The sequence below is a fragment of the Astatotilapia calliptera genome, chromosome 15 (genome assembly GCF_964374335.1).
Source record: "Astatotilapia calliptera chromosome 15, fAstCal68.1, whole genome shotgun sequence".
Lineage (NCBI taxonomy): Eukaryota > Metazoa > Chordata > Actinopteri > Cichliformes > Cichlidae > Astatotilapia > Astatotilapia calliptera.
In genome coordinates, this window is record NC_137436.1 from 13,047,355 (window position 1) to 13,074,200 (window position 26,846).

At 39.3% G+C, this 26,846-nt stretch overlaps 1 protein-coding gene across 8 annotated transcripts in view; it reads right to left on the bottom strand.

Moving 5' to 3' along the window:
• otofa (otoferlin a) overlaps positions 1-26,846 on the bottom strand; it is an 88,615-nt gene that overhangs the window by 55,993 nt on the left and 5,776 nt on the right. For all 8 annotated transcript variants that reach the window (XM_080289407.1, XM_080289406.1, XM_080289404.1 and 5 more), the window contains exon 3: positions 7,669-7,757. In XM_080289407.1, the coding sequence (XP_080145533.1) occupies positions 7,669-7,757 (89 nt within the window). The remainder of the gene's footprint in view (positions 1-7,668; positions 7,758-26,846) is intronic.

A 26,846-nucleotide genomic window follows, 5' to 3' on the forward strand; every position in this document is an offset into this window, starting at 1 on the left:
TTCAGGAGAGAATTTCATTTTATGTTATGGAACGTTTAGTAAACATACACCATACATTTTTTAATATAATGCGTTGCCTCCATCCAGAACCCCCTGAAGAATTACCAACATAATGGTACCTCCCTATTGCAAACTTTAGATCATAAGATGGATTTCTCCACTGCCCAAGGACACCTCATAAAATGTTACAGTGGGTAGAAACTCAGTACAGTCCCCATTCAGGTGGTCAATTAGAGCTGCTGAATAATTTAAAAAGTTTCCCTCATAAAAGTGTGTTGTTTGCAGAGCAGTCAGCCACACATGAAGAACATGTGCTGAAGTCCACATTGAGCCCAACCATATGGCATTTCTGCCATATACAGTGGTGACAAACAATGTTTACAGCTACACAAACACGTACCTCGGATAACTCACGGACCGAAAATAAAGCTGCATCTTATATTTCTACTGCATATGTGACATACAGGGTGATAAATATTCAAAGAGAGCATCAAAAGGAAGGAAAGGCATACACACAAACAGCAGCCTGGATATGAGCCCGTAGGGAGATACAATATCATAAAACGAAAGCGTGGAAACAATAGTTAACCAGCTGCCATGCACACACTTGCAAATACACATGCACACACAGAGGAAATCTGTAGGGATCGCAGCCAACAATGTGATCTTCCCAACAGGACTACTGAACCTGACAAGTCAGAATAGAGTGAAGGACTGCAGTACGCACAAACACACACATGTACACAAGGACACCTCCAATTCAACATACCCCCCCCCCCCACCCCACCCCTCCCCCCGACCCCACCCCTCCCCCCGAATACTATCTCAATAAATGAATGAGCTGCAACAAAAGCAGCAATCTGTCTGCTATTATTTTTTCCCCCTTTCCTTAGATTAATCTCTCGCTCTTTCTATACCTTCTGTTTTCACTTTGTCTTTCCTCTGGAGTCAGTGGTGATGAATTCAAACTACAGTAGAAAGTGAGGCTACATTTGTCAGCAGAGCTTCGAAACTTAATAATGAGGTAAATTTAGACTTCCAGAACTTGACTTCGCTTTGAATTGCAGGTTAAAAAAAAAACCCAAAAACAGTATGTGCTTCCCCCGAGGCGCTGGCAGGTTCTGCCTTTGTGAAAGTGAGTATCTGCCAGGCTCCCCAATGCATAACTCCATGCACAACTCTACAGGCCTGACATGACTAAAGAAAAACGTCTGTGTGGATATAGATGGCTTTGTGCAGAAAACTTTTTTTCTTTTGAAGATGAATAGAAACTTCTGAGACTCTGAGCAATATTACTAATAACCCACTGCACTGTTTCCTTTACCAGACAGGGGTGATCAATATATCCAGTGCTACTTAAATGGTCTGTCATTTCCTTTCAACCCTTGTAGCACGTGTTGCAAGTGCTGAATAATTGAACTGAGCAAGGCCTATCATGTTCTGGCTCGCTTTTTTTTAGCACTTCAAAGGTGGCATTCATTATTGATTGAAGTCCTGCAAACAATTTACTTTCATCTGCTTCATGATTCAGCTCCCTTCCCTTTCAATTTGCATTAATTCTTCTTCTCTTTCTCAATTTAAGGTGTGACTATGGCAAAATGTCTGGCTCAGGTGTATTTGTGAAGAGGTGAGCTCAGCTTTGAAATGTAAAATATTTTTTCCAAGGCAGACAGAGGGTTCGCAAAGATGCTCTAATCCACTGCAGCGGCAGGTAGTGCAGCTGGAGGATAGTGTGAAATGGAAATGTTACAGCTGACAGGAGTGTGTGATTTGGCCCCCGTGATCTGCCAGAAGGTCTCTGCCAAGCACTCTGCTGCCACTAATACAAATATGAGCAGATTCACTGAATGCATCACTGAATTGCTCAAAGATGATCTATTGATTCATGGGGATGCAATCAATACACCCTGTCTCCTTTTCACACACGCAGATGAGCTTAATAGAATTTTTAACCGCAAATGATAGAAAAAGCTATTATGTCTTGCTTTATTGCCCATCAGCATGCCATGGCAATCTGAGTGTGGTCCTGCGGTTTAGCTCCTTTTACTGCTGTGATGCATATACATAAAGCACTCTTACAGCTTTGTAACAGACACATTCCATTGCAGGACAAAACAAAGAATTATATGTAAATGTGTTTGTTTTGACTGATTGTTTTATTTCAAACTATGCCAAAGGATAGAGAGGCGAAGTGGAAGAAAGAGAGAACATAAGGTTTGTAAAGATGCGTGTGGGGGTGCGGAGCATAGACAAAATCTGCCTATTATTGACACAATTTTCATTTTGCACTGAAACAAAAGCAAAAATGAAACCAGGTTTATCTGTTTAGCTGAAGACTCCTCAGTCACACAGGCTGATCAGCAACCCCTCGGTACAGTTGGCCACTAGGGAAATTGTATATTAGCCAACTGGTTTAAGAGTGGTTGCTGGAGATAACTGGCTATCACTGAGTGAAACTGGTCACAAGGAAAGTGTTGCACAAAATTCCTCCATCTGATTTTTTTGGTAGCTGGCAGATTGATACAATTGTGTGAAAAACAGCAGCTAGTCTACATTTAATTGCTAGCTAACTACCATGGAGCAAACTCAACAATGTGTGATGCAAACTGCAAATGGAGAATGTTTGTCTTCAAAATAAAAGTTGTCCCTTAATGCTGAAGTAGACGCCTTTCAAAATGCACAAGTTTTACTTTGAAGGTGAATTGCTTCTGTTTCCATTTTTCAGCTTTAGCATTCCATTTCACAGCAGCTGCCAGTAACTTCTTGCAACCACTCTCAATTGATCAGTGAATACTATTTTACATACCCTGAGGTACCCTTGAGCAAGGTACCGTCCCTACACACTGCTCCCCGGGCGCTGCACTGGTGGCTGCCCACTGCTTCACTGGGTGAATGGGTTAAATGCAGAAGAGTAATTTCCCTATGGGGACTAACACATACACATTATTATATATGTTGCTGGACAGGAAGGATCAATTGAAAGCACCTAAAAAATTACTTTTTTTGTCTTGCTTTTGGCTTTGTTTCCTCCTTGTTTGTCCTCCCCTATGTCCGTATACATAGTCCCTTTTCCTTTGTTTAGGTGTCTGTTATGTTCCTGAGCTTGGTCGCTTAGGTTATTCCTCGTGCATCTGGACCTTTTAGAATTCTGTTTATTGCTGATATTGAGTTCTCGCTTGCTTACTGTTAAGTCTGCCTCAGGCATCCTGCCTGTGGCTTCTATCTCAGTCTTACAATCTACGCGCTGAGACACCACCGACCTCAGGTTTAGAACACTGAATATGCTATCATATAACCTGTCACTGTTCAGTGCTCAATAACTCCCACACAGTATACCCCATGATGGGCCGAATATGAAAGCAAATCTCTCAGCCACATGAGAAAACAAATAAAACACGGTCTATATGTCACTACAGCAAAGAGGCCACTACACATCACTGCCCTTTCTTTGTGTTTTTGTAATGTGATCACATTTGTGGTGGCAGGGTGTATCACACTGGCCCTAAAGTGTGTTGGTACAAACAGTGATGAAGTAGATCAAATACCCTGGTAATTAAGTAGCCTGTGGACATGTGGAACAGGTGCAAGAACCACAAAAGCTGTGACTCACACTGAATTATTTACCTGTTTAAATGTGTGTCAGGTTATGCTTATGTACTCAGTTTTTACATTTAAGAACTGCCTACTTATGGCAAAGTATACATTTTGCTTGGACTCAACCATCTCCAAATGTGCTTGAGCTGTTATGAAAAAGTTAGTCGATGAAAAAGTTTCATTAAAATAGAACAGCGTTTTTTTCCCACCCAAGAGAAACTCTGGCTCAAATCAATTCTGCATTTAAATTGAATTTAATGTATGTTTTTTAAAATGGATCTAGCAGTTGCTTTGTGTACAACTGTAAAAATTGCCTTCATTGCTTAAGGATCAATGATGCAGAATTAATATCCATCTGAAGTTATGAAAAAGCTTTCCATAGTTGGAAAAAACATCTGAAAAAATTATAACTCTATATGCAGTGTTAAGAATGAGAATCTTGCTGTGTCAGAGCAATGGCATGCTTGCACCTATATGAATTTGTTATATTTCTTTTTTGTAAACAAGACTCTCTATATACACAGCCAATACATTATATATTCAATATATAATATGCAGTCAATATACAGTCGTGCCTTGTTAATTGCTTAGATTCCTAACAAGTTGCCTGTAGTAACTACTTGCCAGGTGGTAGTAAAACCGTAAAAATTGCAATGCAAACCAGAACCAGGAAATGTTCACTTTCAGTGTAAAAAGCCATACCTTACCACTGCAATTGAGAGATTTCCTTTACTTTGAAGGCAAACTGTCACAGTTTATGTTTTTTTGTCACGCTTTTCTTTTTTCACTGTGGCTTGATGAGTAGCTGGGGAGTATTCGCAGGCAAGCCGAACCTTTGCCCACCAACAATGGGCAACCACAACAATCTGCTAGCAACCAAAGCAATCATGCGGTTTCTGCCAGCTGGTTAAGGAGTGCACATTTTTCCCCTATGATGGGTGATTGCTAGCTGGTTGAGAACCAGTATCTAGGCCTGTGTGACTAACAAAGATTAAAGTTAGATAGCAACAATTGGAATTGCATTCCGGCACCTTTAGTTAATGAGTAATTACATCTGATAGGCAGGTTATTGCATAATGTTGCTGAATGCGTGAATTTTTCATGCACTGCAACCTGGCATTCTTCCAGTGATGACATGGAGATAGTTGCTCATTAATACAAACATAATGGCATCCCACAGCCTGCTTACACCTTCAACGCATCCCTTTCTTCCCTGTGATGCATTTATGGTGCTGACCTAAAGTTATGTATGCTATACTTCAGCATTTAGCTATGAGGAGTGAGCATAAATTGAGTAGTGTTTTTTTTTAATTGCAAGATAATTTTAAATGAAACATTTTAAACAGTTCAACAAGCATCAGGAAACACACAAAATGTTTCTGTGTAGTTTATTACAAAATGTATCCATGAGCTAAATGTACAGTTGCTGAATTTCCTTAGGAGAGGGAAAAATGTTAATGTGTGACACTGATAGATGAAGCAGTATGTGACATTTTATAAACTGGAAGTTTAAATCTTACATTTAAAGTTGTCATGAATTTTGAATAAGTTATTAGACCTTTAAATAACGTGTTGCTAAATTATATTTTTGTGAAGCATTTTGCAAAAACAAATTTAAGTATGCTCATTTTGTGTTTTTCAAAGGTTGCATGAAAATATCAGTTTAGTATAGGCTACACTGATAGGTTTGCAGTGTTTAACTTAGTTGGCTAAATCAAAAAGTAGCAAAAGTAGCATCACAGGTCAGCTAATCTCTAAAGAGAGAAAATCTACTAGAGTTCACAAGCAAATTATCATCAAACTTATTTCTAAGTAATTTTTCCCCACTCTGCACTGCCACGCTTACAGCTCTTACAGCTCTTACAGCTCCCCAACCCAATAAATCATACTTTAATCCTGCTGACTAGGGCCTTATTCACCTGACTCCACATTCACAATAGTCACACATCCAGAATGGTGAAGTTATATCACATGGTCAGTAGTCATGTGTCTGCAAAACTATGCTACTTTGGTGCAGTGTTGCTTTTAGCAAAATGCTAATGTAGACATTGTTCTACTCACACTGGTGTTACTGCCCAGCCTAATACTGTTTTTCCTGTAAATTCTTAATCTGTTAGATTTTACATCTTTGCTAGGGAGCATATAATTACAGACCATTTTGAATAGGTGGCTTTGCGTAAGTAGCTAGCTTGATTAGCACGTTATGTATATCAGTTTTTCACTCTGAATTGGTAAGGCTAATTTTTGACAGAAAAATGACCAGAAAGATTAAAAAATATCAGCTGCTTCCCTATGGTGTCTTTTCGTACAACTAGCGTTAAAGGTGACTGAGAAGCCAAGGTGACTGCATTCTTAAGCTGTAGTGACTTGCTAATTGTAGGACAGTCACACTAAAGCAGGATTAGGCAAAGAAAGTTCCCAAGGGGCCGCATACAGAAACAAACTGGGACTGTTGTGGATTTAATACTGAGGTGAACTGATATCAGCTTTTTGGTGCGGCCCTCCACAAACGTTTCAGATTCTCATGTTGCCATTTGGGAAAATTAACCGTCCACCCCTGCCCAAACCCTCCTAAACTCACTGACCCCTAATTGTCATGCATGCCTGTAAAAATGTATTTGTCTTTGTTTCAACTTCAGTCTTCCACACAATGGCATAAAGAAATCTTGCTGACAGTTCAAATCTGCCTTGATGTAGACTTGATCTAGCATGTGTCTGCACACCTGTCACCAGCATTTAGCTCTTTATTACACACATTTACATGCAGCTAAATTTGCACACTGCAGACATGATTAGGTTACATAGACTAACTATTGAGCTGGTGCTACACACATGTATTGATGCTTATGGGCACACACAGAAGGAAGTTAACATTACTGTGCTTTATTAACTCGGAGGGTGGTGCAATGTTTTCTCTAGTCTGAACCATATTAGACACATCAATCAGTCCATTGTGAGAAGTTGGGCAGCTGGTATAATTTGACTGGATTTGTTATGGACACAGTAGGTGGACTGGCTTCCTGGTACAACCAGTCCATCACTTTTTCAAGCAGGACACAAAAAGTGCACAGCGCCATCCAAATGAACCAAAATAAAGGAAAAATTAACAAGAAATTGAAGAAGTGAGGAGAAGAGGGATATTACTTAACTAGCCAATTTACACAAACAGCCTTGCACAAATGATTTCTACACCTTGTCTATGTGGGAAGCGTAATAGAAACAACACATTAGGAGAGCAGTAGTACATTCTGCTCCATTTCTGTTCATACAGGATGTATTCGGGTGACATGCATTTTGGCAGCTCTCAAAAGGCATCACACAGGTATGAGCATCAAGAGGTCGAATACATATCTGAAATGTAAGAAATACTAATGTGCAAGGAGTACAAGAGCAGTTACATGGCCTAGTTGGACGGCTGGATTGATGAAATAGGAATGTGTTCTTTCAGACATGCGAGAAATGGTGACAGAAAAATAAGGCTCTTCTCTGTAGACAAAGCATTATAAGTTATTAGTGTCATGCTGCACCCATGATTCAGGTCAGATGAACCTCACAGTAATATTTTTAGTTGGTTCTCACATGATTACACCTCGTGAGGTTGGGATGTGTCAGTAAAAACATATTAGCTATGACACAATTAAAAAAAAATGAAACATTTGTCTGACTTGTCTTTAAACCTACGGATATTGTAAAAGCAATGATACTCAACTTTCAGTTGTATCATCAGCTACAGGACCGGATGGGTTTTTTCTAAAATGACCTGACTGTTTGGAGTGTGTGAAATGATAAATATGCCTGTTACCAAGACTTTAATACTGTTTCATTACCTCTGCCCTCTTTCTGGCGTGATGCTTACTCAGCCCTGGCTGCTGTTTGCAGTCTGTTGCATACAGGTGAGTCAATTTAGAGCAAACCCCTAGGGGAATTTAAGCGTTTCCTTCATTAGGTTAGCTACATGCATCATGTGTCAGTCTGGGGTGGTCACAGGTTGCAACAGAAAGGCAGGAAGGCAAACATAGACAATTTACTCTGAAGCGCTGTCTGGGGGGCTTGAATTAGTAAACAGCACCATACCTGTTGGAGAAGACCTTGCTGTAATTGTACACTTGGATCTCTAGCATTTCATTTCCATCCAGCTTGCTGGCAATGGGCCATCGAAATGTCTGAAAAAGAGAAAAAAAACATGGTCAGGTTGCAGCTAACATGCAGCATTGATTATTCGGATTATATGCAAATGCAATCAATTATATGCACGGAAAAAAGTGACAAGTTCTGTTATGTTCAGAGTGACACCATTAAATTGCTTGTTTTCTCCAAGCAGTAACCTCACAGATGGAGCCTTTGCATAAATGGCAAAAACAGTTCATCTAATTGCCACTTGAGGTTGCAAAAAAGTTCCTGCAGACTCAGATTTTAAAACTGGAGAGCATTAAAGATAAATGCATGTTAACAGCATGGCATAGGGTTTTGACCTCAAGAGATAATATGTGACATGCAGTCTAAAGTGCTTTGCGTTGCCTGTAAAACTAAACAAGTGCTATGTTAATGTCAGGCTATTCCACTTCATCATGGTGGCCACATTCTATCTTTTATATGCAGCCTATGATTTTGCACATTAGTTCAACTATACTATAACTATAACTTCCAATTTATCTGATTTGTGTACTTATTATTATTATTATTTTTATATTGAAATGGCAATTATCAACACTTTTCCAAAATCAATTTTTCTCAACTGATTAATTTATCCACCATCTAACTGTTTACTAGATAAAATTCCTTTAAGTTCAAGGTAAAATACACAGTACTATCTATCTTCTCACTTAAGTATAGGCAAAAATAAAAAAGTCAACCAAAGTCCCGGACTATATTCAAGGCCCTATGTCAGCATGCGTCTGTTACTTTGCAGTATCCTTGATTTTCTTTTTCTAAAAATCACCAGCAGCTACAGAGACACTGTTCAGGAGGGATTTTTTTATTGATGTTTTATTCATCACGCTGAACATCTCCAGGTTATATTGCACCAACCAAGCTTACTGATAACTTTTGCATCAGTGAAAACAAGAAAAAGCAGGAGCTAAGCAAAAATCCAATGAAAATGTATTTATTATCCTCCTGTTTGTGAGTCTGAGGATAGCTTTGAGGGATAACTGTTAATTAGCATTTTAAAAGGAATTAGCTCTGAATAACAGTTTTACTATATTTCCAAAGACTGAAGTTCATTTGAAATCATTTTTCTTTACTCGATGACAAATAATCATCGAAACGATATCTCTCTTGAAGGTCCTGTTGAGTGAAAATTATATTGCTGTCTATATGGAGACTTAAATTGAATCATCTAAACAGATGAGTTGTTATCATTTTATATGAATCAGAAAAGAGAGTCTGATACATCTAGACAATATTTACTATCTAATGAGATTAAATTTTTCTTCTACACTCATCTAGGTGGCTGATTCTTTAAAATGTAGTTGTATTATTTTATAAATGAAAGCTTTAAAAACAACATATATTGTTGCGTTGCCTGTAAACGCAGGCAACGCGTGCGTTTACAGGGTAAAACATATTACTGCCAACAGATATCCAAAGCTTGTTTAAAGTGAGTTGGACTGCTATGATATGACTTGAGAGCATCAATCTTAATAAAATGCAGAGTCAAGACTGGCTGCAGACATCGGTAAAAGAATTTTGTCACAGGAATTTATTCAGTCCTGTAAAAAATCAAGTGCACCTTATGATTCAGTAGCTTGTAGAACCACTTTTAGCATTTGACTGTGGACAACTTTGGTAAACAGAGGAATTTATCGCCAAGTCAGCAACTGCAAGACGGCTGAGTAAGCAAAACAAGTGCAAAATCTTCATGAAAATTGACCACTGAAACAATGTCCTTTGGACAAATGAGAGTTTAGTCACATCTGTCCAAAACACATTTTTCCTGAAGTCTTCTGGTTTGTTTAGATGAAACTAAGCCGCGCTGCTATGTTCTTTTAAAAAATAGGCCATCTCCTGGCAACCTGTGCAAATTTCCAAACTTCTTCAATCTTTTTCTAATTATACTGTCATGAACTTTCACCTTTAACATTCTAATTGAGCCCTGTAGTGTCTGAGATATAGCTCTTGGGTTTTGCAGTGTCTCTGAGCTTTGCATGGACATTGGTGTAGATTTGTTGGAACATCCATACCTGGGAAGATTATAGCATTGTCTTAACACACACCTAAATGCTTCATTCCAACAAAATGCTAAAGCTTCTGCTTTTATACAGGCGAGCCCACCTGCTGGTTATCATTTATATAACAAAATCACAGTTTATTCTGAAAACATTCCACTGGTTTTTTATATGAAAATAAGCTTGAACAATCTTTCTTTCTCAAACCTCTAATCACAGCTGACTTCAGCAAAGTAATATATCCAAACTCTCTTCAGGTTTGTTGCTACCAGCTTTACATCGGAAGAGTGAATTACTTGGATTCATTAATCCCCACACTAAAGGGACTCGAGAATTATAAAACACTTAGCAGTTAGCCTTTTAAGGAAAGTATGATAGATGTGGTAAAAGCAATTAATTGGCTTTTACTGCTTCCATTAATAAAGTATGACATCCAATTGTGATGCATTACTCACTCCACCTGTGTTGATTAACTATGACAGGGCGAGACCAGAAGATAAAAGAAACAAATGTAAGTTATAAATTTAGCCCCATCATACATACAGGTGTTGATTCACATTCAGTAAATCACCTCTAAGCCTCTTGCTGTACAATATGACGGGAAAGAGTCTTCACAAGGGCACAGGGATAAATGTTGCACAGGTGATTTAAAAGTAATTCGCCCCTTGCTGATATGGGCCTCTGACTTAGGAGAACACTGCAGGCTGTCAGACAAGAGATCCATCAAGACCGTCCCATTAGCGAATCCCGTGGTTTCCACCTGCTACTGTTAGACCTTCAAGGATCTGTGGCCAGGCCTGTAAGTGTGCATTAACATCAGTCCATGCATACTCAACCTTCAGGATCTGCAGCCTGTGTTCCCAGGTTTCAGTCAGAAGAAGCTAGTACTGCCCCTTCTTTCCCACCACCCTCAAAGCCTGAAAACATCCTGAAGTGACAGTCGTTGTCTGAGGTAGTGGCTAATACAGCCGCGCCACATCTCATTTAATACCGAATCTCCTCCGGCATGTTTGAACAGCCGAGAGTGCGAAAAGGAGGCCCCAGCATGGTGTTAATGGTGCACAAATGACAGCGCACACAGCTAATGCCCTATACACACACACCACTGCATAACACACACACTTCAAGTCAAATGATACACACCACTGTGTGATTAGGAATTGTTTATACAACACCAGGGAGATTGGGCAGCCATATTAATTTCCCAAGAGTCAGAGAAGCACAAATTTTAATCAGTGAATGTAAACTCAATACAAACATGCGTGTTATATGTCTAAGTGCTTGTAAACATTTCCTGTTTTCCTACTATTTTTTTGACACGCACCACCTTTAAACATCTGTTTATAGCATTGTCATGTCTGTTATGTTGCTTTGGTATACTATTCAGAACAACTTATTGCTAAAATAACACAGACAGGAATCCACAACAAGAAAGCTTAAGCTGCTTATGCTGCCTGAGGCTTTTGTAGCCACCGTGACAGACAAAATGCTTACAGTGGTTTAAATACCTGCACAGGACAGATAAACAAAATGAGAGGTGGGAAAGTGGAAAAGCTTGGTGGGCTTCAGTTGTAAACAAGTGTCTGCAAACAGAGCAATTTCTGGTTATGCTATGCAAAATTAAACTCAAAATTAAGCCTTAAAGGAGCACCAGTTTTTCAATTTTCAATCTATGCTTTTTATTTAATGAAAAAACGTTGATATTATATACAAGACAAAGAAGATTCCCTTTTTGTGCTTCACCCTGCTAGGTAGATTGCATGCACTGCAATTTTCTTTACTTAGCTCTATTTATTTAAAATGTAAAAGAGGCATGAATAAATAATGTGATTATGTGACAATTGTGATTTAGCCAAATGTTTAATTTTACTTTTTCAGGCTCAGGGCAATAAAATATTAAAATTAAACATACTTAAAAGAAAACAACCTACTGAAGATTTGCAGGTATTAGACTCCCTGCTCATGTTCACCCCCAACAAAAGCTGCCGGTAAATTTGTTGTTACAAGGTTTCATGTTACTTATGGCAAATTTTGGTACCACTATCCCAGCGTCACAACAGAATTCAAGACTCATCAGACCAGGCAATGTTTTACTAATCTTCTATTGCCCAATATCTGTAGCCTTCCTGTCAGAACAAAGCAGTCTGGCCATTCTTCTCCGACCTCTGGCATCAACAAGGCATTTTCACCCAGAGAACTACCCCTCACTACATATTTTCTCTTTTTAAGACCTTTTTCTCTGAACTCTGGGGAGCTCAGACCAGCCCATTTGGCACCAACAACATGTCATAGTCAAAGTCACTTAAATCACCTTTGTCTGCTTGCCTAAATGCCCTGAGTTGCTGCTTTGTGATCAGCTAATAGATCAGCTGTACTCAATGAAGTGCATGGTGAGTGTACAAGACCACTCTGAAAAAGTGAAGACTTTCTGACCGAGAAAGAAGAGGCAACAAAGTTACAATAAAGTGAACATCCTGGCAAAGATCCCACAGATGTTAACACATCTGGCCGTGGAAAAAACTGACACACAGTGGTGACAAAATCAAAACTTTAGTCAACAGAATAATGCACACTTTGTTTAGCAAAGCTTTCTTCTCTAAAAAACATTCCGTTTCCTTAGCTACAGTAGATGTTTCATGTTTTTAAAAAAGTTCTTGTTAATTATTAATGGTAAATGGTAACTGGCTTTTCATGAACCAGTAAAAAAGCTTCAGGGATCAGTTGATATGATCACAGTTGATTTTTACTCTTTGCTGAATCTTCAGCATAGGTACGTAACCGCAAATCCCCGTGAAACCCTACAACATAAACCTACTCTGTAACCTGATGTGCACCGGTGTAACACTAGTTATTCTGTGAGTTTCCTGCTATTTTTTCAATGCAGTTCTTGAATGAATCAGTGAGTATAACAGTCATAGCTTCGACATAAAGAATTAGCCTCAGTATAACAGATGTCAAATTCCTGAAGGGGAATTGCGAAGCATGTCAGAATGGATGCGAAGAGATGAGGGACAAATATATTTGCCTCTGGTCTCTCATCAAAGAGACGACCAGAAGAAAAAAAAGTGCCAGGATTTTATTTGTTTTGCCTGGCACTGCATGTAAATCACCAGGACATCAGCACAAGGTAATTAATGCTACACAGAAGAAGGCTGGCCTGCAGCGCCAGACACTTATATAGGTTACGTCATAGGCTCTACAACGATTCATCGCAACTCTGTCACACTGTCATGGCTTTAAGGAAATTTGAATAGAGTGTAGCCATCATTCATTTTATTCTTAACACTTATTTTCCTTCTCCGATGGGCTAAAAAGAGCCTTTTCACAGAATTTCCAGAAGACATTTGGACTTCTCAAAGTGGAAAAATAACACTCACATCTCTGTGAGCTACAATAATGTATTGGTATGCACAAAACACCACAACCCTTGGTTTGCCTTACTTTCAGGGAATGCAGCCATGATAGATACTATTATTTAACCCTTGTGTGGTGTTCATATTTTTGTTACTCAGCCAGTGTTCATGGGTCTGGTGGACCCGCTAGAGTTTTGGCTTTCCAAATTAACACTATCAAACAATTTTATGTTAAATTACTGAACAGATGTTTACTTCATCCCAATTACAAGCCATATGAACAGCAAACATGGTAAATTTTTTCTCTTTACCTTTGTTAGATCACATTTATGAATTAAAGTGCTTCTCGATTCTTTTTTTTTTATATAAAATGTTATAAAAAAATAAATCAGTTATAATCAAGTGGAGTGAGTGGAAAGACACAACACATTTACACGTGAAGCAATATGTTTCACAACTAAATGGGATCAGCTGCTCATCAATGGTGACATTAAGCCCAGGGTTGTAAAACAGGGGAGGTGGTGCACACACTTATCCCACACTGTCCTGATGGCAGCTAGCTTGTCTCTCTGCCGTCGAGCTGGTCTGTCGTCTCGGTTATCAAAATGGATAATCCTGGAAATTTTGTGGAAGTTTTCCAGAGACATTGATGCACGGAAAGGTTCTTGCCGGTTTCTGCATCCCACAGGGATTCTTTGGATTCCCCTTTGGACCTGAAAACTCCTGCAAGGATAAGAACCCCAAAGTAGGCCTTTGGGGTTCTTAGATGAATTTGGTCCATCTCCTTCCACCTTCTAGATTACTGCAATCCAGAAAAAATTTCTGGATGGAATCTGGGATGAAAAGCTCAAATGAAGACTTGATGTCCTGCACATGAGTAACTGTCAGCCGTGTTGGCCCTGGCTTATCACAGTAACAGCTCTGCAGGGTGGCTCATTTCTTGGGCAAGAACACCATTCGATTTCACCAGTTATTGACATCCATATTTCTTCATTTGCTGTCTGGTGGGCTTGTTCTGGTCCTGGAGCTGGCTGCAGATGGGGTACTCGTCTTCGTTTTGTTACTAAATGGTGCTCAACTTCATCCTCTTCTTCAAAGTCACTGTCAGACTCTGAATTTTCAGAAATGTGAAATATTCTGAAACCTCTTTGTCAACATCATCATCCGAAGCCCCTCTCTCTTCCAAAATCAACTGGATGGCCCTCGCAGCAGATAATCTTTTGCCATCTTGATCAGTTGTGATAAAGAACCACACTGGCAAAGTCTTATTTATAGTATTATGCCCCTAATTTGCAGGTGGGACAGGGTATGAGAAAATAAAATTTGGATCCCTCAAGAAAGAGGGTAAAATGTGTGGGAATGTAAGAGCAGACGGTGTTGATAGTTGAATTTTCAACAATGCTGCAACTTTGTGCAGGAGGGGAAGAAAACACTATCAGCAGCACCAGAAAGGAGGAAGACAGAGTGTGGGAACACATGACCTACACTTTCAACACTTTTATTAGACCTGGGTCCAGTGGACCCGAACACCTTGTATGTAATGTAAATGCGTGGGGGGAGGTACAGTATGAGGTCATTGAAAATTAGCTCGGATTTATGTTCTTCACAGAAAATAAGCCAAAGCCAATGAATTTCAGGTTGAAAAAATAATTAATTGTTTCATTTTTCTTTTGAAAAAAACTGAAAACGGGTCTCACAGACCCGAACACCATACAAGGGTTAAACCTGTGCTAATATGTATTCTGTATTAATGTTTTGATGTCAATTAAGCCCCTGTACAGTCAGCCAGAATTAGCCAAAAAGTTATATTAGTAAAAAAGAACACTAACAATGTGTAGTCAGACAGTGTTATGGATTGTAAAGTTTTCCAGTTATACAAACTCGACCTTCAAGTGTCAGTAGTCACTGTGCTTCAAACACTGACTGATGTAACTGCTGCAATGCGCCTACTCTACCATTCAGGCTGGCTTGCTTTATCAAAATGCATCACTGATTATGTGAATCTAGGAATATGTGAGAGTAACTGGAGAAGCAACCGCTGCAATGATGCTTTTAAAAAGGCAAACGAACACTAATCTTATTTTAGATCTGCTCCATTCTTTTCTGAGCTTGCCTGAATACTACACTACTACTATTCCCAGACTCCCACGCCCAACCCCCTGCATTGTACAACGCCTAATTGCCAGAGTGAGGCCGCTCATTAAAAGTGACAGAACTGATGTCACTAACCACAAGCCTTGAGACCACAGCGCCCTATCAGAGCGGCTAAATGCGAAGCTGAGGAAAAGCCATTACTGCTGTGAACCCACGCTCTAGCATCATGGTGAACAAATGGATGACCTCAGTTTTCCCTCCACTCACCATCCTTTTATATCTCATGACTGTTGCCACAGACACAGAAAATGAAAACACCTCCATTATTAATTACGAACAAAATATTTTTTTAAAGACGTGCACTGCACTGACAGTAGGAAAATTCTTCTTACAGCTTGTAAAGTCAGGTCAAACTCGCAGGCTTCTTACAACCTTATGATGTTGTAGTCGTCAAAACTTTGATTCTTCAGGCTTTATCCTTAAAGGGTAAAGGAGATAAAGGGAGACTGCAAAAAGATTGCAGCTCCATTACCAGCAGGCTACATATGCACCAGCTGCATCCACATGCTATAGCATTGAAGTTTTTCTGATGTGCCAGTGTGAGTCCACCTCTGCATGAGTTCATCCCTCAATGCTAGAACTTCACTTCACCAACATACAGAAACTTAACAATAAATTTCACTGCTCAGCTTTTTCTATTATCATCTTTCTTTCTTTACTGTCCAGCGTGATTTTAATTCATTTTTATCAAATAAATGTGTTATCATTGTGGAACACATGGTTATCTTCACAACCATGCTGAGTAAAACTAAACCACCAACTGATGATTCTGATTAGTACACGACCCGGTCTAGCTCCTGAGCTACAGTCACCACAGTTGACTATAAATTAGAAAATTGGGCAGGTCATCTACTAAATGGAACATTTGTGGTTTGATCCCTGATACTGAACCACAAATTGTGCATGTTAAATAGGAAGAATTTAGTCAGAAAAAGCATAGAAAAGCGCTTGTATGAATGGTCCAATGGGTAAATGAGGCATATTGTATAAAAAGCTTTGACTGCTCCAGAGGAACAGAAAATCATTATATACAAATCAGTACATTTACCATTTAAATGTTAGCATATACTTAAAAATTAGTTTCTTATTATTAGGATTTTTTTTTTCAACAAGTAATGCAGCAGATTACTCTTTAATGGCAGTGATGAGAACAAAAAGACTTTCATTTGCTGTTTTTAATTATTTGCTGTAGGCATCTATTTGCAATCACTGTCTGGTTCGGTTTATTCACCAAATTAGAGCTCAAAGCTGCCTTAGAGGTTGCTTAGTTATGCTTAGGCTCAGAAACATTTTACTTTTCTGTAGAACATCTTTCTGCGGACTTCACCTGGAGCCATAACACTCCCTTCCCAGTTAAGAAGGTACATCAGCATCACTACTTTCTCAGGAGGCTGAGGCGTGTTGGACTTGGGGGCTTAGTTCTGAACCTATTTTTGCACCACCACACATCTATACAAGCAGATGCAAGAGGCTTGACATGAGGCTGCAGTGCAGAACCACCAGACTCAGGAACAGCCTCTGCTGTCAGATTGTTGAACTCTGGTGGTGCTCTGTAGTCTGCTGCTGCCAGATAAAGGTCAAAAACATGAGAAACATCTTGCATTTGCACTATCCACTGTACCTTAAATTTTCTTATTACCTCTGACAAAGAGCTTCTGTATTTGGTAGCATTTGTGTGGGTGCGTGGCATTCTGTCTGTAAACACAATAGCTCGAGAAGTTTTGAATGAACTCTGATAAAACTTTGTAGGAGTGTAGAGGTCATGGGGTCGTGTTAGCAATCCATTAAAATCTGGCTTGCACCCACCACAGGTCTTTAAGGTCAACTTAATGATTGACCTTAATATATAGGTCAAAAACTGAAAAAAGCCTAATTACGTAGACACTGTCTACGTAATTAGTAATTATGTTGTTAACATGTAAAAAGCACTTTATAAAGATTTAAAATATCATATTAGACTTGACCTCTGACCTCTCCTAAAGGTGAGTAGATTGATCTGATGGTCAAAGTGATAATAATGCTAGACAGAGCTATTTAAAAATGTTTTTACCGTGTTGTTTGTATTGACAAGATATTGGTATTTATTGAGTGATATACAGGAATTCTTAACATCACATGACTTTTAACCTCTGGTCTCGTCCTCAAGGTAAAATAAATTTACACAAGTGCTTAAAATTAAGCTGCCTTTGTTCGTTATAGCAACATGATTTTTACTGCACTACAAACTTCTTAAAGTAAAAAGAACAAAGAAATGATATATTTTTATAATTGAGAGTATATAAAATGAATGAAGGTGTACAAAATACGTAACTGCCCCATTAAAATTAAATGTTGCCCAGAGAGTGAGCTGCTTTGGCAGAGGTTTGAGCTTCTGGAGTGCTTCTTGTTTATTCTTCATATTTTCTTATTTATTCTAAATGACAGTGTGAATGAGCTCAAGCTGTCTGTTCCTAGTTTGTGTACATGTTGCTCTTTCATGTTCTCATTCTTGTTGCCTTTTAATTGCACCCAATTACAATTTTGCTTCGACTCGTGCAAATATATGTGTTGGAATGACAATAAAAATCATACTTCCAGCTGAAGTACACTGGTAGTCATTACTAATTGCACTGACTCCCACTACAAAAGGGCAGTTTGTGTCCACGCACATGAACATAATACACATTGTCTAATTTTTTGTTGCTTTGCCATGATACTGAGCTGGTAATGTGTGTGTTTGTGTGCGTATGTGTGTGTACAGATGAAACAGCATCTCTGATAAGCCGGTTCTGCTTAGAAACTCGATCTTGTTGAAATCACTGACAGCACTCTGCTTACATGCCCTCCTCATCACCACAAACCTGGGCTCAATTTACTTTTTCCAATTCAACTGTCCATCCCAGTTTTCACTTCCTCTTCAGCTCGTATGTCACTTTCTCTGCATGCTTCAGTGTTTCTACATTGATCTCAGTCTAATTTATAGCATGTGTCAAATACAATGCCATGGCTGAAGACATGGTGACATTAATTCAGTCAGAACAGTTCATTCAACCAGGATTTGTGCATATTTATCAGTGATTGTGGTAGGCTGAAAACATGCTGCAGGAATTCCTGTTAATGCTGTTTTCTGTCTTAAATATTACTGAGCTGACTGTCTTCATTAGTAACACTGAATTGAAAACTGTTACTGAAAATATTACTAGCCCTGCGAGAGACAAGTGGATTGCTCAGTCATGAATTCAAGCCTTCCTTTTCTCTTGAAATTGAATAGCTTTGAAGCCACCTAAGAGAATGTTATCTAGTTAATTCACTAAAGTCTTATTTTGTTGTCAAGCTGGACTCTGATAAAACTGCTCTCCGTTCTCTAGTTTCTGCTGCTGGAAACCAGATGGTGCAGAAATAATTGACCACATACTTGTCAAGTAAAGGGCTTCACAACACTTTAAAAATAGATGCTCTTGTGCTAAGAGATAGCACTCACGCCTCAAGTAAAAACTTTCTTTTCGCTGAAGTGCAGTTTTTTTGTTCTCCTTCTTTGCAACAACAGAAATCCTTCTCTGTGTTCATTCAGTGCACATTTATCCGATATTTATCTAGATATGTTATATAAAAAATGACAGGTCAGCATCTCAAATCTGAGAAAGAAATCATCTTCTTTGATAATTAACATAAATGTGTTGTGTTATTGCTACAGCGAAGCCATCATAACATACCATAGTATAGTAAATATAAACTGAATCACATGTTTCTGCTTTATGCATTTGCTTAACAAGGAAAAGATCCCTGATTGAGTTCTGGGTACATGAACCCCAGCGGAGATGTAAAAACTCTGCTAAATCAAATATGCAGAGCTACCCCCTATATGTCTGACTTGTGGAGGGTAGCTCTGCAAATCAAACTCCTTCTGCATAGGCTCCCTTGTGGATATAAGAGCAGCTTCTCTTCTAGGTATTCTCTAAGTAAGATACTGGGAGAAAGTTATCACTCAGACATATAGTGAGTGCAATATAAATCAGTTTTTTACAAGGTTAACATTTTAGAAAGTACATGGCGGATGACCGCCATGAGTCTGGTCTGCTGGAGGTTTCTTCCTGTCTATTTTTTCCATCCCACTGTTGCCAAGTACTTGCTCATAGCGGATAAAGTGATTGTTGGGGTTTTCTCTGTATTACTGTAGGGTCTTGACCTTACAACATAAAGTTCCTTGAGGTAGGGCTGCTCACTTAATCGAATTTTAATCACGATTACGATCTGGGCTTTCAACGATCATTAAAAATGACTGAGCCGATTATTAGCCCCTCCCTCGTGCTTTACTCTCGCGCTGCTCCGTGTGGCAAATCGAGCGCACCTCTCTGCATTTCGAACACGCATCACAACAATTAAGAGGACCCGAGGGAAGCTCGGAAATCTCGGAAAGCTAAGCAGAAGTTATTTGGAGAGGAGAGTGACTGCCGTTGGTTGAAAAGAGAGGTAAAAAAAACTTCAGTGGTGTGGAAACATTATGGATTCGCGGAGTCAGACGTGGATCAAGTAGACATAGTGTGTAAACTTTGCTACGGTGTCATAGCTGCACCACAGAGCAACACTGCAAAGTTCACTAAACATAGATGTTTACATTTTTCATTTATTTTTTTATATTGCAAACATTTGCACACTATTTTATATTATTTTTTAAAGTCATTATTCAATACATTGTTATTGTTAACCCTTTAAATCCCTGTAGAACCGGAACCGCGTAAGCTAGCGCAATAATTTGTTTTGCATATGAAACCGGAGGAGTTGTACTTACATCTTATGCCATCAGCTTGTCCTCGGTCACGGTTTCCTTCCACATATAGCTTTGCAAAAATCTCCAAAATAAAACTATGAAGACACTCAAAATAAATTTCCTGTGGTGGGAAACTATTTTTTGCAACTTTTTTGTATTTAAAGTTTTGAGGGATAAGCCTCTTAAATTTCCCCAAGTAGAAATATATGTAACAAAAAACCAAAAACGATTTTAAATTTTTTTGTAGTTTATTGCACTTTTTTGCAATTAATGTAGTTACTATGGACTTAATGCATACATATTATTAAAATATGGGCTATAACAGTTGTATTGATGTATAGCAACTTGAAATGCTCCCACAAATGGCACTACAGCATGTAAAAAAATATATATATATAAGCTCTGGCGGACTTGGTTCTATGGTAGGTCTTAAAGGGTTAAATAAATATCGTCAAATAATCGAGAGCTCAATTTCAGTGAAAATAATCGTGATTATCATTTTTGCCATAATCGAGCAGCCCTAGCTTGAGGCAACTTTTCTTGGTATTTGCTGCTATATGAATAAAATTGAACTGAATTTAATTGAATTTCTCAAGGCAAACCTTGCAAACAACCCATATTTGTTCATTAACTTCATTATTCAACATGCTAACTGAGACTAGAGTCGCGCTTGGGTTTCTTGCCAATTCTCTGACCATTGCTGGGTCTGAACTTGTTGTTAATTTGCTGAAACAACCACTCCTGGGAACATAGTGGCATTGTGTTGACACACAGCTGATGAACTCACATTTGTTGATTATCTGTTAATCAAGTGCATTTGATCAGCAGCATCTGAAAGCTACTAACCCACCTAAATTCTGTGAAAACAGTAAAAGTATCCAAACTGTCCTATAAAAACTCTCTTTTTTACACAGCTGTTACTATACAGTTGTTATTAAAGAAAATTATGTTTCTGTGTTGACCTACACTTCTTTAAACCGGTAGTTTTATAATTCATTCATAGAAAACCAGTATGAATAAATAATGTAATGCATAAATCACACTCAAAACAAAATCTTGGGATTATCTTCTACACAATAATTTGCACCTATGCATTTTATTTCCTTTATTTTCATTGCTCAAATTTCCACTTTACCTTCCCTCCAGCTCTATACCAGCAAAGAAAATATTCTGCTAAGGTCATCATTTATTCAGTATACCGAGAGTTGGGAAAGCTCCTCCCTGGAGCAACGCTGAATCTTAAAACCCGGTGAAGTTTATTATCTATTTTTAGCATCAGCAGTATTCCAGCTTGTGTCTGCTCCTCTGGAAACTGCTTCTACTCAATACTGGTGGTCAAGTGTTCAAGTGAAGCAGCACTGAAATGTGATCTCCAGAGGTGGATCACAGTGAATCCTTCAACTTATGTTTTAAGAGTCTTTTATGCTCAGGTGACTTACAGTATATGAACGTAGTATAGCGTATATTAGTTTAAAAACCTCACCCTGACAGTGATACGTTCCACTCTCATATAACAAATAGGCCTTACTTGAATACTGGCTTCCCAAACATGATTATCTATGAGCAGTAGGAAGTAGCTTGGACGCAAACTCACTGAGGTCTCCTCCTGCTCACTTTGATGAACCACAATATGCCAGCAAATTCATAGGACTGGTCAGGCTGACCAGAATTTTAGCTGAGACTGAATACAGCTGCCATTTCAGCAAACTATGAATCATATTTGTCATGGTCCTGCGACCATGACTCAGTGACTTTATGTTTATGTTCTTTATTGTTATTACTTTCATTATTATTCATGGCTGTTTTGGGATGGTTTGTGTTTGGGATTTTAGACACTGGGTTCTGGGTTTGTGCTCCCTCTGTTGGTCCCTGGTGTTAGTGTTCCCCTGTCTCGTCAGGTTAATCAGGTCCAGCTGTTTCCCCCACCTGTGTGTGATTTCCCAGTGTCTCTTTGTGTACTTATAGTGTGTGATTTCCTCTGCTCCTCGTCGCGTCGTCTGTGTTCATACCTGGTGTAATCCCCTGCTGTTCTCCCTTCATGCTCAGGTTTGCTATTTCTTTGTGTAGTTTCTCCCAGTTAGTTCATCCTTAGTTCTGTTTTACCATCCCCACTTTATATTGGATATTATCAATAAATCACCCTCACACCTGAATAAGTGCTGCGTTTTGAGTCCTCCTTCCGCTCTCCACACGGCCGCTGCCCCGGACCGTGACAATATTAACTGACAGGAAAGATGAGAATAGTGTGATTTTATTTATAAAAGCAAATGCTCACAAACTGAGGAGGCTAGTAGATAAATATATCAGAATTTAAGGAAGATGTTGGAGTTTGTTCACCTGCACTTCTGCTAATAACCAGCATGAACTCCTCTGACTGCAAGGAAAAGTCAGAATGCCTATAAAAGTGGATGGCCCGATTGGTTTATATCCTCAGTCACAAGTTTCACGTCTTCTTCAATAAACCATGATGTTCCCTTTGAAAACTATGGTGTGAACAGAACACTTTATAGCCTGGTTCCCATGTGGTTGACAAGTTGCCGCTGTCTGAGCTTGCAGTGTCCTCACATTCTCACTCAGACCTCCTCTAGCTTGTGATGTCTATAAAACATGTCGACAGCCAAACTGTCACGGCTGGCGGAGGGAGCCGTGTGGTGTGGAGGAAAAGGAGGACCCAAAATGCAGCAAACTGATGATACGAGTGACGTTTATTTTCAAAGGTGGCAGGGGCAAAAAACAGGCAACGAAGCATGAGTAATGACAAACCTAAACTGGGAGAAACTAAAGATCAAACCTGAAATCTTACAAAACGGAGAGCAGAGAGACGCAGACCAATGACCAGGATACCAAGAAACACAGATGAATGCAGAGATACACGGAGGAACGCCGACAACGAACACAGACCGACACCCACTAAATATACACACACAAGGTAATCAGGTAATCACACGCAGGAGGGAAGAACAGCTGAACCTAATACACATGAGGACCGGAGGAGACAAGCTGAACACAATAACAACAGACACAGACCTTCAGAACAGAACAGGAAATCCAGAACACGAGCCTTCAAAATAAAACAGGAACAGACTGATGTACAACACAACACGGGGACATGAACAGAGCACCAAGGACAGACACAGGTAGGGCTGACAATACACCAAACTTCAGGTTAACCCCTAAACTAATACAAATCAGAATAAACACAAAACGCTGGGTCAACGACCCAGGACCATGACACAAACTGCCAAACTCGAGGCTTCAACACAGTCATCCGCAAGAACGGCGTCAGCGGTTGCTGCCATTCTTTAAGTGTAGTTTGTAGAAAGTGTGAATAATATGGGGTCATTCTGGGATTTTATCAGTAAGGAAAATACAGAAAAAACACAGACAGTAAGTACAAATTCTGAAAAAACACTTAGAATCATAGGAAATTACTGGAAGCTGTTGCAAAATGAATCTTCTAATGCCCTTCTGTTATTTGTATGCTATCTATAGTGCATGGTTCAAATCTCTTGACATCTTGTTTGAAAACTTAAAATTGTTATATCTGCAGGGCCAAAACTGAACTCTGTGGCGATGTGCAGTGCATGCAGGACTCTCTGTTCTTTGCTCTGCTTGTGTCTAACTAGTCAGGGGGAAGCCCTGGTGTTCTGCAGCTAAAAGCCCCACCATATAATGAATAATGAATTCCCCATCCAGTCTATCCGAATACTAGTTCAAAGGCATCTATCATTATGCATGGACCGGCATCAAGCCACACAGCTCTATGTTAATGGCCCTTAACTCCAGGGGCTGGACAGAGCCTACTGAGCCATGCAAATGTTTTACTGCTAAGGTTGAAGAAGACAACGATGGGGATGTGATGAGGACCCAGGGGCTGGGGGAAAAATGTACGCCTGGCCACCAGCAGCACACAACACTGCAACATTTTCACACAGGCACACATTCACACAGGCTCGGAAACTACTGTAAGCGCAATTCATCCCATAGAAAGCTTGATCGTGTTATTGATGCTGAGTGACACTAACTACCTCCCCAGTACTCCGAGACTGAGATGTGAGAATTGGGAGAGGTTGTCATAAGAAATCACATTTCAGCCTCACCACTTAGTTGATACCAGTTATATGCAGAGTCAAAGATATTTTGGGATTCATTTGTCTGGTTTTCTTCTTTTTAATCTTACATCATGATACAAAAAACAATGCTGCCTCTGCAGGGACTGTACACATAAAGCGCGTGTCTGTGATTGTGTGTGTGTGTGTTTGTGGGTGTGCCTGTGTGACTAGGCTAAGTTTGTACAGTCATTTCAGCATTTTCCTGATTAGACTGAAAACAAAAGCCCCTGTTATCAGGGAAGGAAGCAGCACTCTGCTTGTGAGCCATCAAACGAAGAACATTTTTCTCTGTTAAAACCAGCAGCTTAAAATGAGAAAAAAACAGAAAGCCTGATGTAAAACCTCCTCTGGGAAGGTACTGTATATATTTGAGAGTGCTTTCCTGTTTGTTTTTCATTTTTCATTCCTTATCCCCTACCTCTGTTCTGTCTCTTTGGCTTCTGCTCTGTGTGGATTTCCTACTGCACTTCGCTCTTGATCCCTTGGCCTTCATTTCTTTCTTATTTCCCCTCTCTGCTCCTTTACACGAGTCTACATTTGAATTCATCATAATGCTGGTTTCACAGTGTGATGGAAGCTTGCAGAAATAGTATTGGGAATATTTCCCAGAATTTCAAAGCAACCAAAATCAGAGACTTACCAACCACCACCCGAGGGATGCAGGTAAATCCTTTGGGTTTTCAAAGAGACACTCAGAGCAATGCAGCTGCTCAGAATAATGCAATTTACTAGATTTAAAGTAAAACAGTGAAACCTTCTTTTACAAATGAAAGAAACCTCTAAGTCGGAAAGAAGGGCTTTTTAAGGAACCACCTTTTTCCTAACTAAAGCAGTGGAGCATGAAATGCCCAGTTTAATTGCAACACTGTTCAACACTGCCTCGCCTCTCTAACCTTGATAGACCATAAGCGAACAGAAGAGGATGATTAAAAGCCACTTGGTGAGATGTCAGCCATGTGCAGGGAAGAGCCACTCACGAATGGTTGCTAATTTTTGAATCAGAACAGTAATGAGGTGTTAAAGCAAGATCCTTCAGCCTAGAGCTTAGCATTGGCATGCTGGGAGTTATCTAAGTGTCTGCATGAGCATTAAGAAATTACAACAGTGGGGTCTTGGTGGCCCATTTCTATATAAGCCTTACGGATACCGACTACAGAATGGAGGGAGCAGTTGTCAGCCACCGCCTGTGCATGAATGACATCAAGCTGTATGTCAAGAGTGAACGAGACATCGATTCACTGATCCACACCACCAGGATATTCAGTAATGGTATTGGAATGTCATTCGGACTGGAGAAATGTTGTCGGATGATAACAAAAAGAGGGAATTTAGTCAGAACTGAGGGGATTGAACTACCAGAAGGCAACATTGCAGACATAGAGGACAGCTACAAGTACCTGGGGTTCCCACAGGCAAATGGGAACCATGAAGAGGTCGCTAGAAAAGCTGCAACCACCAAGTACCTGCAGAGCCCTCTAGTAGAGGACCCGAGCTTGAAGGACAGACCATAGTAGTGTATTTTGTGTGTTTGCTCAATAAATCGCTGCACCCTTTTGCCATTGTCCTAGCAAAATATAAACAAGCGAAGGGTGGCTCAAGACTTTTGCACAGTATTCAGTATTTACAGAGTGAATGAAATTTCCCCTCCAGCAGCTGAGTGGCTATTAATAAATATGCTTGAACTCTTTAACTGGATACTTTTGAATATGCAATTATTCAGCTTTTGGATGAAACTGATTCACTAAATGTTGGGCTTGATGTTCAACCATATGTGCAGCCACCTTTCCTGTGACTCTGCTATTCCTTCATATCTGTTTACTTCAACACACTCATGGTAGAGGATCACAAAGGAAATTCCTATTCAGGTCATGGACTGTATTGGGTATAGATACAGAAACACACAAAATATCCCCTACCTCTGTTCTGTCTCTTTGGATTTTTCTCTGTGTGGATTTCCTACTGCACTTCGCTCTTGATCCCTTGGCCTTCATTTCTTTCTTATAACTGTACTTTTTGATGTACATTTGTATTGCTAACAGTTTTCCTCTGAGGCATCTCCATTTACAGTATTCAACTGCATTCTTAAAGGAAGTGGTATTACTGAACAATAGATCCTCTATTTTTAGAGCAGTTTCTTACACTCTGTGCATGTACATTGCTTCACGTTGTATTCACCTTTTATTTGCACTCTGTATGCTGGTATAGAGTCAAGCACTTTGTCCATCTTTTCTCTACACCAGGATTTTCAAAGTACAAAAAAGGGCAAAATTTCTATCTATGTCACCCGACATTCATTTGGCATCTTTTGGGGGATAACGTTCTTACTCACGAACACAGCAGGCTTGTACACTTGTACTGAATACAGTGAGAATAACTCAGCTGAATCACTTAATTCAAGTAAAGGCTAGCATCCTTAAAGTGTGCCAGAATTTATTTGAATTAAATAAAGATTTTGTTAAACAGCTGTCAATGTTTTGGATAAAACTGTTTTTAAAGATATTAACATCAAATGACTAATAAACAACACAGAGCCTTATTCCTGTAAATGTAAAATCTTACAGTGATCATTTCAGTGATTACCAGCAATGTGTCTTTTTTCACCTTTTCCACCTCAATTCAATAACAGAACCTGCAGCCAGTGAAATCAGCCAATTCTGGATTCTTAATAATTGCTGATTGGTCACCATTGACACAGGTTATTGTATGACAAATCAAATAA